The sequence below is a fragment of the Anas acuta genome, chromosome 6 (genome assembly GCF_963932015.1).
Source record: "Anas acuta chromosome 6, bAnaAcu1.1, whole genome shotgun sequence".
Taxonomy (NCBI): domain Eukaryota; kingdom Metazoa; phylum Chordata; class Aves; order Anseriformes; family Anatidae; genus Anas; species Anas acuta.
In genome coordinates, this window is record NC_088984.1 from 30,251,243 (window position 1) to 30,263,929 (window position 12,687).

The 12,687-nt window shown below is 50.7% G+C and overlaps 1 protein-coding gene across 5 annotated transcripts in view; it reads left to right on the top strand.

Moving 5' to 3' along the window:
- The window catches only part of ACKR3 (atypical chemokine receptor 3), a 139,937-nt gene extending 130,282 nt beyond the window's left edge, over positions 1 to 9,655 (top strand). For 4 of the 5 annotated variants that reach the window (XM_068686270.1, XM_068686271.1, XM_068686269.1 and 1 more), the window contains one exon: positions 7,704 to 9,655. In XM_068686270.1, the coding sequence (XP_068542371.1) occupies positions 7,731 to 8,825 (1,095 nt within the window). In that variant the 5' untranslated portion in view covers positions 7,704 to 7,730 and the 3' untranslated portion in view covers positions 8,826 to 9,655. Of the gene's footprint in view, positions 1 to 3,300; positions 3,658 to 7,703 lie in introns of those variants that run through there. The other variant, XM_068686266.1, reaches the window with a different exon arrangement.
- Positions 9,656 to 12,687: the final 3,032 nt, after the last annotated feature.

A 12,687-nucleotide genomic window follows, 5' to 3' on the forward strand; every position in this document is an offset into this window, starting at 1 on the left:
ACACACACACTTTGCCTTATTGGCTCCCCCCCCCTAACTCCTTCTAGCAGTTGAAGCTGCCAACTTGCATTTTCTTTTTAATTTATCTGTTGACTTAAGTAGGCAGGGCTGGGTGTTAGCATCCGTCTGGCTCCCAGTTGGAAAAGGAAGCCTTAAGAGAAAGTGAGGAGGCTTTCAGCCCTCGTTCCCAACGGCAACAGGGAGAGGCTGCAGTGACTGTGAGAAATTCCTGATTCTCTGTTCCTGTCCCCCACCCCCTTTAATACAAGCATTAAAAATCTGTGCTTTTGGGGGAAAAATAATAATAATAAAAAAGATGATGCTATTGGACAGGCAGTTAAACACAGTAGTAATCTGGCTTTCAGAACCATGTTGAGCCAAATACCCTGAGTCATGTGATTCAGCTGCATTTTCCTTGCCTTTTCCCTAACAGAGCTAACACTGTCTTCACTGTCCATCCCTCCTGCCCTACCTATCTCCATGGGTCAGAGCTCATCCTTACGTGTGTTTATCTGTGGCACTGACACACTGGAGCCTTGACTTTATGCTGGGCCCCATGTCGTGCTGCCTGTGGACCCCAGGTAGCAGAGGGTCATGGTGGGAGACCCCCAAGAAATGTGCAGCGAGATGAATCCAGCATCCTCTGAAGGTGAACGGTCCCTCCCTGGCACGTCACCACGGACTCCTCTGTGAAGAGCTTGCCCCTTTCCTCAGCGTCTGGAAACAACTTGTTTTTAAGGAGTGATGGGCTGCAATGTGTGGGGTTGCCTGGTAGCACAGGTCACTTTTCAACCCCAAAAGCACAGCCCTGGGGCTGCTCTCTTTGTCGAGCAGTCGCCTGATGTTCAGGATTCAGCAGGCTTTATGGTTTGTCCACATCACCTGCAGTCTGGGCTGAGGAACCACTGGTGCCAAACTACAGATCAATTGCTGCATGTGTTTATTGGCAGAGTGCTGCCCTGTACCCATGGTGTAAATCCACAGCCCAGGAGAGAGGCAAATTTGGGCTCGTAAGAACTCATCTTGCCTGCCCAGCTGTGTCTGTACAAGCAGTTTCTGGTCGCTGGACTGTCTCAGAGATCACATCTCTTGGGGCCCCTCGTTGGAGCGGCTCTAGCAGCAGCCTAATAGCAGCAGATATGAACTAATCTCACCAAGCAGGTGGCATCAACCCTGTGCTGATCTTATCCGGGGCGTCCAGCTTCTCCGCAGCTCTGCTTGCTGTGTTGCAGGGGGATGGTTTCACATTGTGTGGTTTTCTGAGACTGTGTTGTTTTCCTTACTGCTCAAGCATTTCATCCCTGAACGCCGAGCAAAATCTGGCTTTCATAACGGAAAGGGAATGGGCTCGTCCCTCCTGCGTGTGGAACGTGTTCTCTGTAAAAAGATAGCTGGAGGGAGGAACCTGGAAAGCGGAGCGGGGGCAGCGAGGGCTCTGCTCTCACCAAATGCAAGAGAGGAGGTTGCCTGCAACTCTTGGACAGCAAGCAGCCAAGCAGCTTTGGGGTTGCAGAAGCTGGATGGTATTTTTGGAGAGGCTGTAGTACTTGCTGTTATTTTCTGGCACACCAAGTAAGGAAAAACCACTCCGCTTGCTTTTTTGTCCAAGTGACTCTGGACTTCTGCTACAATACTTTTTTTTTTTGCTTAGGATTTTCGGAGCCCGATTTAGCCAAGTGCTTCAGTACATGCTTATTTTTAACCATAAGCCTGTCGTTGTCTGAACTCATCGTACTTCAATTCCGCCAACATTCACAGACTTCAGCGAGCACTCAGCGTTTAAGCAGATGCCGAAATGCTTTGCTCACTGACAGCTGTGAAGTTCGGAGGACGTAACTGTCCTCATCCGGGGAGAGTGATGGTCAGGGAGGGGAACGAGGTACATCTCATCTCACCTGCTCCATCAGCAGGACAGTGAGAGGCTCATCCCTCTGTTCTCCTCCTTCCCTAACACCTAAAATCTCGGTATGGGAAGCATGGGGCTGAGCTTTTGCAGCCTGGGCTCTGCTCCCAGCTCAGCCTGCCTAAAGCCGGAGCAGGAACCAGCGCTGCCAGCTGGTCTGAGTGCTGGGCAAGCTTCAGTGCGTCCTTGGAGCTGCAGGAGGTGTAATGCCCGCAGCTTAATCTTCTCTTTGCTGGCAGAAAACCTGAAGCTAATTGTGCCTTCAGTTGCAGGGGTGCAAATCTGATGCGTCCATTGACGCTGCTGCTTGATGAGGGCAGGATAAGGCATCGCTGGCTGCGAAATGAAGCGCAGTTATAAAAGCAATCTGGTTTTAAAACCTACGACTGCTCTGCTGGCAAGTAGGAGTCCTTTTAGGAGTCTTTTTTAAGTGGATCCTTTCTGCCACAGAATAAAATGCCTTATTTTGCTGCATCCCAGACTCTCTTGAAGTTTGAAAACTTCAGCTAGGTGCTTTCTTTCATGGAAAAATACATGGTCTGTTTTTAAGCACAGATTTTCCAATAGGTTTTAAGGCAAGCTTTTAATTGCCTGTGGAAATAAGATTAAGCATCACCAGGGAAACAAAATACGTACTTTTGGTGGTGTTGAAGCTCTCAGGTTGCTGAAATGCCCTGTAACTACCAAAAAGTGCCAGTTAAAACGTGTTAGCTCATGAGTTTCTCAGTAATGGCTGGGTGTCTTGGGCTCAGAGCCGTGTGTGTGCTCCAGCAGCGGGACGCCAAGCCCCTGCCCTGCGTTATCTGTCATTTTTGGAGCAGCCTGGTGGTACAGGCGTGCGTCAGGTCCTCTGGAGCTGTCAGCACTGCTTTCAGGCTTCAGCAGTTGTGCAATTCGTGGTGTTGCTCCAGGGACGGGCTGTTTTGTTGGCAGGTAGATTGCTGTCTGATCTTGCATCTTCCCCAGCAAAGACAGACAGACTGACCCTGCTGGAGCTGAACACAGACCTACCCCTTCCTCTTCCCCGCAAGGCAGGGCTTTCCTTTGCAGAGGAGGAATGCGATGGAAAGTATTTTCAGTTTTAGTTAGCAAACCTCTTGCATCCCCTCAGCTTTCCTCAGCATTACCTTTTATTGCCTGTGGTGAGGGGGTAAGGTGAGAATTGGCTGCCGCGCTTTGCCTAGTCTTTAGGTTTTCTAGTCTTTAGTTTTCATAGTCTTTAGTTTGTCTAGTATTTAGTTTGCCTAGTCTTCTGTGTTATAGTGACAGGGAGACAAAAATAAAAACCATACACAAAAACTCTGTAACTAAACCCTCCTGCCGACTGCCCCCCTTTGCTGTTGCTGGTCACTTGGTGACTGAGGCTCTCTCTGCTTCTAACACCAAACCAGCCTGTTACTTTTAGAGGCGATATGGACCAGGCTGTCAGTTTTAGTGCTAATACGGACAAAATTGTGCCCAGGAGTCACAATCCCTTCTGCATTTCAGGAGCTGTGGGCTCAGCTGTGGCTGCCCCGCGAGGCTCTGGGTGCGCCTCACACCCCCACACGGGGCCGCGCTCCCCCACTCATTTAACAACTTATCTTCCACAAACGACCCCCTACAACCCCCTCAGCCCACCGTGCCGCCCCAAAAGCGAGGGGCGGGCGGTGGGGCCGGGCCGGGCCGCCCTCTGGAGGCGGTTCCCCCTGGCCGCCATAAGGGCCGGGCGGCGGCGGGCGGCGCTCACTCGCTGCCAGCGCCGGGCTGCTGAGGTAATGGCGGGCGGGCTGCCCCTGCCTCCCCCCCGGCCCTTTGGGGCGGTGGGGCTCGGCCGAGAAGGGGTGCACCGGGGTTTGGGGGGCTGTGGGTGAGGCAGGGGGGGCTGCTTCGCTCAGAAACGGGCAAAGAGTTGGTTGGGAGCCGTAAGCGAGCTGGGATGCTGGGCGCCCCGCGGGATGCTGGTGTCCCTCTGGGCTGCTGACAGCTCCCGGGCTGGGGGTGAAGGGTAGGAGCCACGGGGTGCTTCGTGGCTTTGTCCGCAGGTTTTTAGGGTGTCGTGCTGTCCACAGGGAGCGCTGGAAGTGTTATTTTTTTTATATAGGGACGCGACGTGGCTGCGTTTCGGCTGTGTGCCGCGTTCCCTGCTAATCTGGCTGGGAATGAGGGCTGGGGCTGGGGCTGCAGCTAATCCCGGACTATGGGATTACGGGCCTGGGAGCGCCGTAATCCCTCAGCCCAGCCAGCTCCTCCCCACCGGGGCTCCCAGCATGGGAGGCCGGATCGGTTTCGGGTTTTATTACCGTGCTGGGGATGTGAAAGCACATAGGCATGCAGGCGGCCCCGGACAGATGGATGCGCGTGCACGCCGTGGACCAGGCAGGCAGAGATTTGGGCTAAACGCTGTTTGCAGCATCCCCAGCCTGGGACGAGCACTGGTTTTAGGGTTTTCTGCCACCCTGTTCCCGCTGTCCTCTCACCGGGGACTGCTGGCTCTGGCTGCCTTTCTCTCTTGGCACCGGTGGGCTGACACACGCAGCCTGCTCCGAGCTACTCCTGGTGCTGAAGCAGAGGGTGGTCACAGCCACGTCCCGGTGTTTGGCTTGGGTTGGGGTCTTGGGGTGTAAAATAAGCCTGGTCCTCTTGCTAGAGGAGGTGATGTTAGACCCAGAAGGTGCCCCTGCCCACCCATGCGATTTGTGTGGGGTGTTAGGGGGTTAGGCTGGAGTCTGTCCTGCTCTGCTCTCCTCGCTGCCCACAAAACCCCATGAGAGACCCTGTCCTGCACCACAGGGCCAACAATTTCATGGTGTGTTTTAGGCAGGGGATTTGCTTTGGGGTTCTGAGGTGCAGGGATGAGGGGATGGTGCTGCTGTGTTTCTCTCCAGGTTCGGAGGCCTGGGATGTGTGCATGCATGGGATGAGGGGAGGTGGTGGAGAACATGAGGGGGGCTTTCATGGGGACCGCCTGTCCTGGAGCTGGGGCTTCAAGCAGGGCAGCTGAAGGGTGGGCAGCAGCCAGGAGCTCCCGTGGCCACACAAAGCGGGGACATCATCTGTCCCAAGTCAGAAAGCTGCTGCTGTCTCAGCTCCCTCTTCAGCCAGCGAGGCATTTTTCCTTGGTGTCTGAATTTGAGCAGATGCATGTAGAGAATCCCTTTTCTCCACACTGGCTGTAGGGGGGGCAGTGATTGCTCAGAGGCAGGCCCCTGAAGTTTGCTGGGGTGATGCTCTGTTCTGACCCATCCTCCTAAACCCAGGATGAGCAGAAATTGCAGCGTGCGCTGTGCAAAATCCCACTTATTTCTGCCCATGGATTAACCCCTGATGCAGGTCTCCCACGGCGGTGATGCTGGCCGTGGGTTTGCTCCCTGGCTTTCTGTGGGTTTTTTGGTTGCAGGAGCCAGTGCTACCTCATGTGTCTTGTTAGAGACAGCACTTGGGAAGGTTGGACGAGGATAACCTGAGATCTCGGGTCTCCCCACGGGACAGTGCTCTCTTGCTGCAGTTCTTTGGGAGCATCACAGGTGTCATCCTCGTCCTTGCACGGGGCTCTGAGCTGGTTCGACTGTGTTGACACAAGGTACAGGGAGGGGGCCCTAGCAAAATAAGCGGTTAATGTGGTTTGGATCTCAACCTCGTCTTTCAGCACGCCAGCAAGATGAAAGGCTGGAAGGCTGTATAGGTTTGCAGCAATAGGCTAGGTCCCCTCGCGGGGCCAATTTGGGCCCTGTTTGTGGAGAGATTTGATCTCTGCTTGCCCTCCTCATTGTTAGTGCCACCGGCCTCCCCTCAACCGGGACAATAGTGCCTTGAATCCTCTCCTGTAATCTCCCCCCTTATCTCCCTTCTCTTCCTTAGTTTGTGTCTCTGGCAGAGCCTGCGCTGTGGTGGGGCAGGAAGGGTGGGAGCTTTGGGATGAGTGAGTTACACAGACAGGGGAGTGAAGGGTCCCTTTTTGGGGAGCACAGAGCTCCTTGGCCCAGCAGCCTGTCCCCTGCAGGGACAAAAAGAGGCTGCTTAACACAAAAACTCGTCCAAACTCTTCCTTGCTCCACTATTTTCTTCATGTACAACATCTGGGGGCAACTGAGGTTTCCCCACAAGTTTCAGCAATGCAGGCAGCCCTGTAAGCCCCACCAAAACCTGCATCCCACCCAAAGACCCTTCAGGGAGGTGAGGCTGTGGGATCGAGGACATTCAGGGACAGAAGCAGCTGAGTAAGTTGTTTCTCCCCGTGCTTTCTTTGGCTTGGCTTGTTCCAGCCCCTTGATTGTGCAAAGCAACCCTGCCCCAGGGTGGGAGCAGACAGGGGAAGGATGCTGTGAGTTACACGGTTTACCTCTAATTGCATGGGCTGGGGGAACTGGGAGGAACAAGGTTCCTGGCCGTGGTTCAGGATGTTAAAGTGTCCAAAGGATTTTAAGGAGTGGGAGAGAAAGGAGAAACGCAAGCTGAAATATCAGCTAAGGAGGGCAGTGAGTGAGGAATGCTTGTCTTGACAGACCTCTTCCTTGCACGCTGCATCCCTTGACAGCTCGCTCAGGCTGTCCGCCTTGTAATAACAGTTTCGGTGGCCAGACAACAGATTAAGAGAAAGCTACTTGTTACAATTAAGCCGGGAGAAAGGAAGGGCTGCGAAGTAGAAGGCCTGTTGGTGTCACGGCCCTGTGTCAGAAGAGATGCAGCTGCCGTGCAGCCTGCGAGCCTCATTCAAACCTTGTACGAGCCTCATATGAGCCTCATACAAACCTTGCACAAGCCTTGTTGCTCCTGAAGCACAGCACTCGTGGGCCAAGGCGGACAGAGGCTGTGGGTGGTGGTGTTGGCCCTGCGGGGTGGGAGGGTCGCAGCGGGGCAGGAGGCCTTTTACACCGCCCCAAAAGCACAACGGTAATTAGCAGCCGGGCTGGGATTTTGTGTGAGCCGTGCGGGTCTGCTGGGGCCCTTCCTTCTGCTGGCAAGGAGCTGAACAAGTAGCCCCGTGCTTTGTCCGCTGCCTGCCAATGGGGGAAGGAGCTGAAGAGGCAAGAAAGTAGATTTAGAAAAGAGAAAGGGTGGGGAGGAAGCAGTTGTTGTGGAGCCAGCTGTGATGGGGGAGTATTTTGTAAATCAAAGCTCTCTTCTAAAAAGAAAACTTAAGCCCACCAGATCTACTCAGCTCTGATTCCTCCTCCCCCCCCTCCACTCCCCAAGCTACGTGATAATCGTTAAACACAGGGGATGCTTTGTAAAATAGAATTGAAGGGAAGGGGGGAGGATGGAGCCGGATTTAAATTTAAAATTGGATGAGGGTACAAAGCCCCTTAGTTCCCCAGTTCTGCTTAATGCAGCTGGAGCTGGGCTTGACAGGATGCTTACCAGAGCTAGTGGTAAATGTTTTACGGGACCGTGTATCAGCCAGATCAATTCTACTATGCTTGAGGGAGTGCAGATAAAATGGCTTAAAGATTCCCCTGCTGAAAGTGATAGTATCATCATTTATGCCGGGGAAGACAGATTCAGTCGCCTGACATTTATTTGGCCACGGTGTACTTTGCGGATTTCACACCCGGGGACGATAGCCAACCTGATGATGTCAGACACGAGCTGCAAGGAAAAATCACACAAAAAGCTTGTGTTGCTCCTCTTTCATCAACTAGATGAGTTTTGTTATGGGTCTGTTTTGTTTCTTTTACTCTGCAGATCTCTTTAATGAAAGTGTGCTGCGAGAGCAGGACATCACTAAAACAGCCTGTCCTGCGTGCGCTTTTTGCTACAAAGGTGGCAGCAGAAATATCTCTAACTTGGGTCTTTTCTTTGGATCCTGTTTGTTCCGTAGGTCACTCGAACCCTGAAGCGAGCGAACATGAGTGCACTTGATTTGACTTCAATCCTTGATTTCCTGGAGAAGGCCAACTTAACGGAGATCAACTGGATGTGCAACAACAGCGACTGCATCACGGTCGACGCGACAACATGCCCAGGCACACTGAACAAGAGCGCCCTGCTCTACACCCTGTCCTTCTTCTGCATTTTTATCTTTGTCATAGGGCTGGTGGCCAACTCCGTCGTGGTGTGGGTCAATCTGCAAGCCAAAATGACTGGCTACGAAACCCACCTCTACATCTTCAACTTGGCTGTCGCCGACCTGTGTGTCGTCATCACCCTTCCCGTCTGGGTTGTCTCCCTTGTCCAGCATAACCAGTGGCACATGGGAGAAATCACGTGCAAGATAACTCACCTGATATTTTCCATCAACTTGTACGGCAGCATCTTCTTCCTGGCATGCATGAGCGTGGACCGCTACCTCTCAGTTGCCTACTTCACCAGTTCCAGCAATCGCAAGCAGAAGATAGTCCGTCGCTGCATCTGCATCCTGGTGTGGCTTCTTGCCTTCTCCGCATCTCTCCCAGACACCTATTTCCTTAAGACAGTCTCCTCCAACAACGAAACCTATTGCCGTCCCGTCTATCCCGAGGAGAGCTTCAAAGAGTGGTTGATCGGCATGGAGCTCATCTCCGTCGTGCTGGGCTTTCTTATCCCGTTCCCAGTCATTGCCCTCTTCTACTTCCTCCTCGCCAAGGCCATCTCAGCCTCCAGCGACCAGGAGAGGAAGAGCAGCGGGAAGATCATTTTCTCCTACGTGGTTGTGTTTCTCGTCTGCTGGCTGCCCTACCACGCGACTGTCCTTCTTGACATCTTCTATAGCCTTCATTTCATACCCTTCAGCTGTCAAATGGAGAACTTCTTGTACGCCACGCTTCACATCACCCAGTGTTTCTCTCTAGTCCATTGCTGCGTCAACCCCATCCTGTACAGCTTCATTAACCGCAACTACAGATACGAGCTCATGAAAGCCTTTATTTTCAAGTACTCTGCCAAAACTGGCCTCACGAAGCTTATCGATGCTTCTAGAGTGTCGGAAGCAGAATACTCTGCTCTGGAGCAAAATGCCAAATGACTGCAGCTCCGTAAAGAACCCTCCTTGACTCTCTGACTTTTTTTTCCCCCCTCTCCCCATGCTTGTTATGAACGGGGCATGAATTACAGCCTACAGAAGAGAAATAGCAAACTGTAATTTAAGAGTAGAATCGGGTGCAAAATGGAAGTGGTACCAAAATGAAGCATTTTGTTGCTGTGTTTTGTTTGATCTCCTCCTAGCCCAGTCTGGACTTCTTGACAATGCTATGCAAATGGAAATGACTTCCTAGCAGACAAAGCCATTGTGTACTATAGATAACATGCATTTTCAGGATAAGCTTGTTCCTTCCACATGTAGATTTCCCCCTCGTCTCATTGTATATGTTATATATATAGTGTGTTGTATTTAAAAGCTCAAGACTTTATTTTCTGGCTATTGGTGTACCTTATACAATTGTATTTGAAATTTAAATATATTTTTATCATGTATTTGAAGTATATTGCTGATGAGTGTATCCGGAGTGCTGTAGTCCGAGTGTTAGGATGCCATTTGGTTTTACCTAGGGTAGGTAAGAGGATGACAACAAATAGCAGTACAGAAATGATCTCGTACCTGCGTCCTCGCTGGCTGGCACACTTTATTGACCACAGCTTTATGTGGCGGTTGTACCCACGTGTCTGGAGCATGAAATGTATGTATTGTAATATAGTTACCATCATGTTAAAATTAACAATATTGTAAGAGTTGTGAACTCCTACGCCCGTACTTCACAAGGCTGTATCCTTATGCACAGAATGAATGATCTTACTTCTGAGAGTTGTCTCTATTTGTAAGTTATTTTTGTAAAATAAAAAGCTGGAAAAACTTTACCTAGTCCTAGTGGTTTGACTTGTTTTTCCTCTCCCTACCGTCCTTCTCTGTAGAAAAAAAAAGCCCCAAAGAAGAAGTTGCAAAGCTGCCTACCAGACTTTCTTTGATGTGGGAGCAAACAGGTTGGTTGTTGGTTGTGTTTTTCTGATGTTTGTTGATGGTGGGCAGAGACCATTGAATGAGGAATGTGAGGCGGCACCGGTGAGAGGGGAAGGGGTGGGAGGAACCGGTCTGTGGAAGAATGTGCTCTTCGGGAAGGTAAAGCTGATGGATTTATAAGGTTAAAGCTGTTGGCAGTGATGAAAAGCTGTGTCTGTAGCTTAGAAATAAACATTTGGAGCAAAAATATGTAAGGACGCAAATGGAGCGGCATTCAGGCTCATCAGGGTTCAATCCTCTGCAGTTTTTGCTTGCAGTGGAATTTGGGGGTTGGCAGTCCTGAGAGCATTAAATCCCTTTTTATCTCTTCTCCTCTTTGTTACGGCTTGCTTTGAATTTCCAGTGTCATATTGTGAAAGTGTGGGGCGAGATTCAGCCGGTGCAGGATACATGAAGCAGGCCTTTAAGCCAGTGAAACCACTCGCAGAACGGATGTCTTCGTCCCAGGACAAGGTAACTAATGTGAAATCGATGTCACCGATTGCTGCTGCTGGTTTGCAATTCCAGCACAATGACGGCTGCTTTGCTGTAAAGTTAGGCTTTAATTCCTGTTCTGAACAAAGTCATAACATCCCTCTGACATCCTAACAGCCAAACAATTTTATAACGAGTGTATTTTGTTTCTTTATGGTGATTTACTGGCTTCCCAAAGATGAATGCTATACAAATAGAGGTTTGCCAGTGCTGCAGAGTCTGCTATCCTCTCCTGGCACTCGCTGCTTTTAAAAAGCAGCGGTCTGTCTCCAAACGGAGCAGCCTGTGGCTGCAAGGAAAGTGCTCCCTCATACCAATTGCTAGAATTGGCTATGTGTCCCCTCACCAAAGGTGCTCTGGCTCCTGGTGCTGGGCTGTGCCTGCAGCACATTGCCCTGCAGGTGCTTACAGCAGCAGAGCTCTTCCAATTCAGGTCCTGGCTCAGGCTGGATGATGTTTCCGTGTGATGCTCGAGTTGGCAGAATTTCATGGCTTTTTCTTCACAGTTTGCAGCTCACAGCACAGCATCAGCCCTAGAGATTTTGGGTAGTGCTGAGCCTTGGGGAGGTTCTGCAGGCTGGACAGTCTGCAGGTGTTGCAGCACGATAACCCCAGCTGGTGTTCACGTTGGGAACAAAAGGATGATTCTGCCCCCATTGGAGTCTGATGTGAAGGAGGATTCTTCATCGGAAACAGGTGAGTGAAAATGTGTGCACTCAGGAAGAAGCATCTGTGACTCCCAGTGGTGGATGTGGTGGCTGTTGTGGTCTTGTTTGGCCCAAATGTCCTGGTCCTGGAGCCAGACAAAGGGTCTGTGCTTTGTCCCACTGTTAAGTGCAGGGCTTGAGGGGCTGATCCCATGCCCAGGGATTTCCCTCGCTCCTCTGGCAGCTACAGGTGTGCAGCAGGCTCAGGTCCTCCCTTCTGCAGGAGGTCAAATCCACTGTGTAAAAGTCTCATTGGAAAAATGAGTAAGAATCAAACGTAAGGTGTCCTAATCCACGTCGGAACAAGTCCTCCTGCTTAACTGCGGGGCTTTATGGCCAAAAGGATCCCAGCACTGTCAGGCTCCACGTGCCTCGGAGGCAGGCGCTGAGCAAATAAAAATACATCTGCTCCGTGAGAAAGGATATATATTTTTTTATAGAAAGTGCAGTCCTGCTTTATTGTTACTCAAACACAGATTTCCTTTTATGAGCCATAAACGACATTCAGGTGTAGCGCAGCGACTTTAAATCAGATCCTCTGGCAACCATCGAGATAATGGGTTGTAAGAAACGCCTAACAGGCTAACTGGCCCCTTTCTCCTCTGGCTAATTCATGGTTTCAATGCTGCTGACTTTAGATACTAGCCTTTGATGAGTTCACTGAGCATAAAAGCCATTTAAAGTTACTAAGAAGCAAGAAATAACTCAGCTGTGAGCAATATTTAAGCACGTGTCCGCGGCAGCGCTGCCAAAGCCAGATCTTAATCTGTTTCAGAGAGCTACTTGATGAGGCGAATGGGACTGGTGCAAGGTGCTTTGAGCACTGGGGCTTGCCCCTGCGTGAAGCACAAGCTGGGAGGGGTTTTGGGGGGGAACTGACTTGTTTAGCCTCACCACAGAGACCCCAACGTGCTTCAGAGCTCACTGCTGCATTGCGATGTGCGGCTGGGGAGCGTCTGAGCCAGAGTCTGCTCTGATTTACACCCTGGATTTGCAGTAGAATAATGCTGCTGATTTGAAGGGAGCTCTCCAGGATTTATAGGGCTTTTTATAAGCAGGGTCGGGATTTTTAGCAATAATCCCGGACAAATGTATGTGTGTGAGTGCATATGTGCGCATCTGCATCGCTAACGCAACGTAATGCCCATGTACAGCACTAAGACAAAGATGTAATAATGGCAACCAAACAGATAACAGCAATGTGAAATTGCTTTTGCAAAAGCACTGCTATTACAGGGCTATAATATGATTCAAACCAGGCTCACAAAGATCTCGTGATGGATAATCCAGATGTAACCCCAAAGCAAGCAGACCTTTCCAACGCCCACGGTCACAAGAAAAATCCATCTCCTTCTGTTCTGGTAGCTGCTGTTTGAACAGAAATCACTTTTTTTGTTCCTCATTTAATTAGTAGGGTTTGATCCTCTTTTTTTTTTTTTTTTCTTTTTTTTCCGCAGAATTATGGGGAATACATGCAAGGCCGTAGATAAAGGCTTCCATCCTGGAAGTGCTCTGACTTCCCAGTACCAGAGATACCAACATCCATCCATCCATAGAGGGACAGCTCACCGATGGCAGGTTTGGATGCTCTCCCTCGTACAGCTCAGCCAGTATCATGGCACAGGGGTGGGATGCTCTTCAACCCTCAAGGGCGAGCATCAGCCTGAGGCCTTGCTGGATATGTTTTTTGC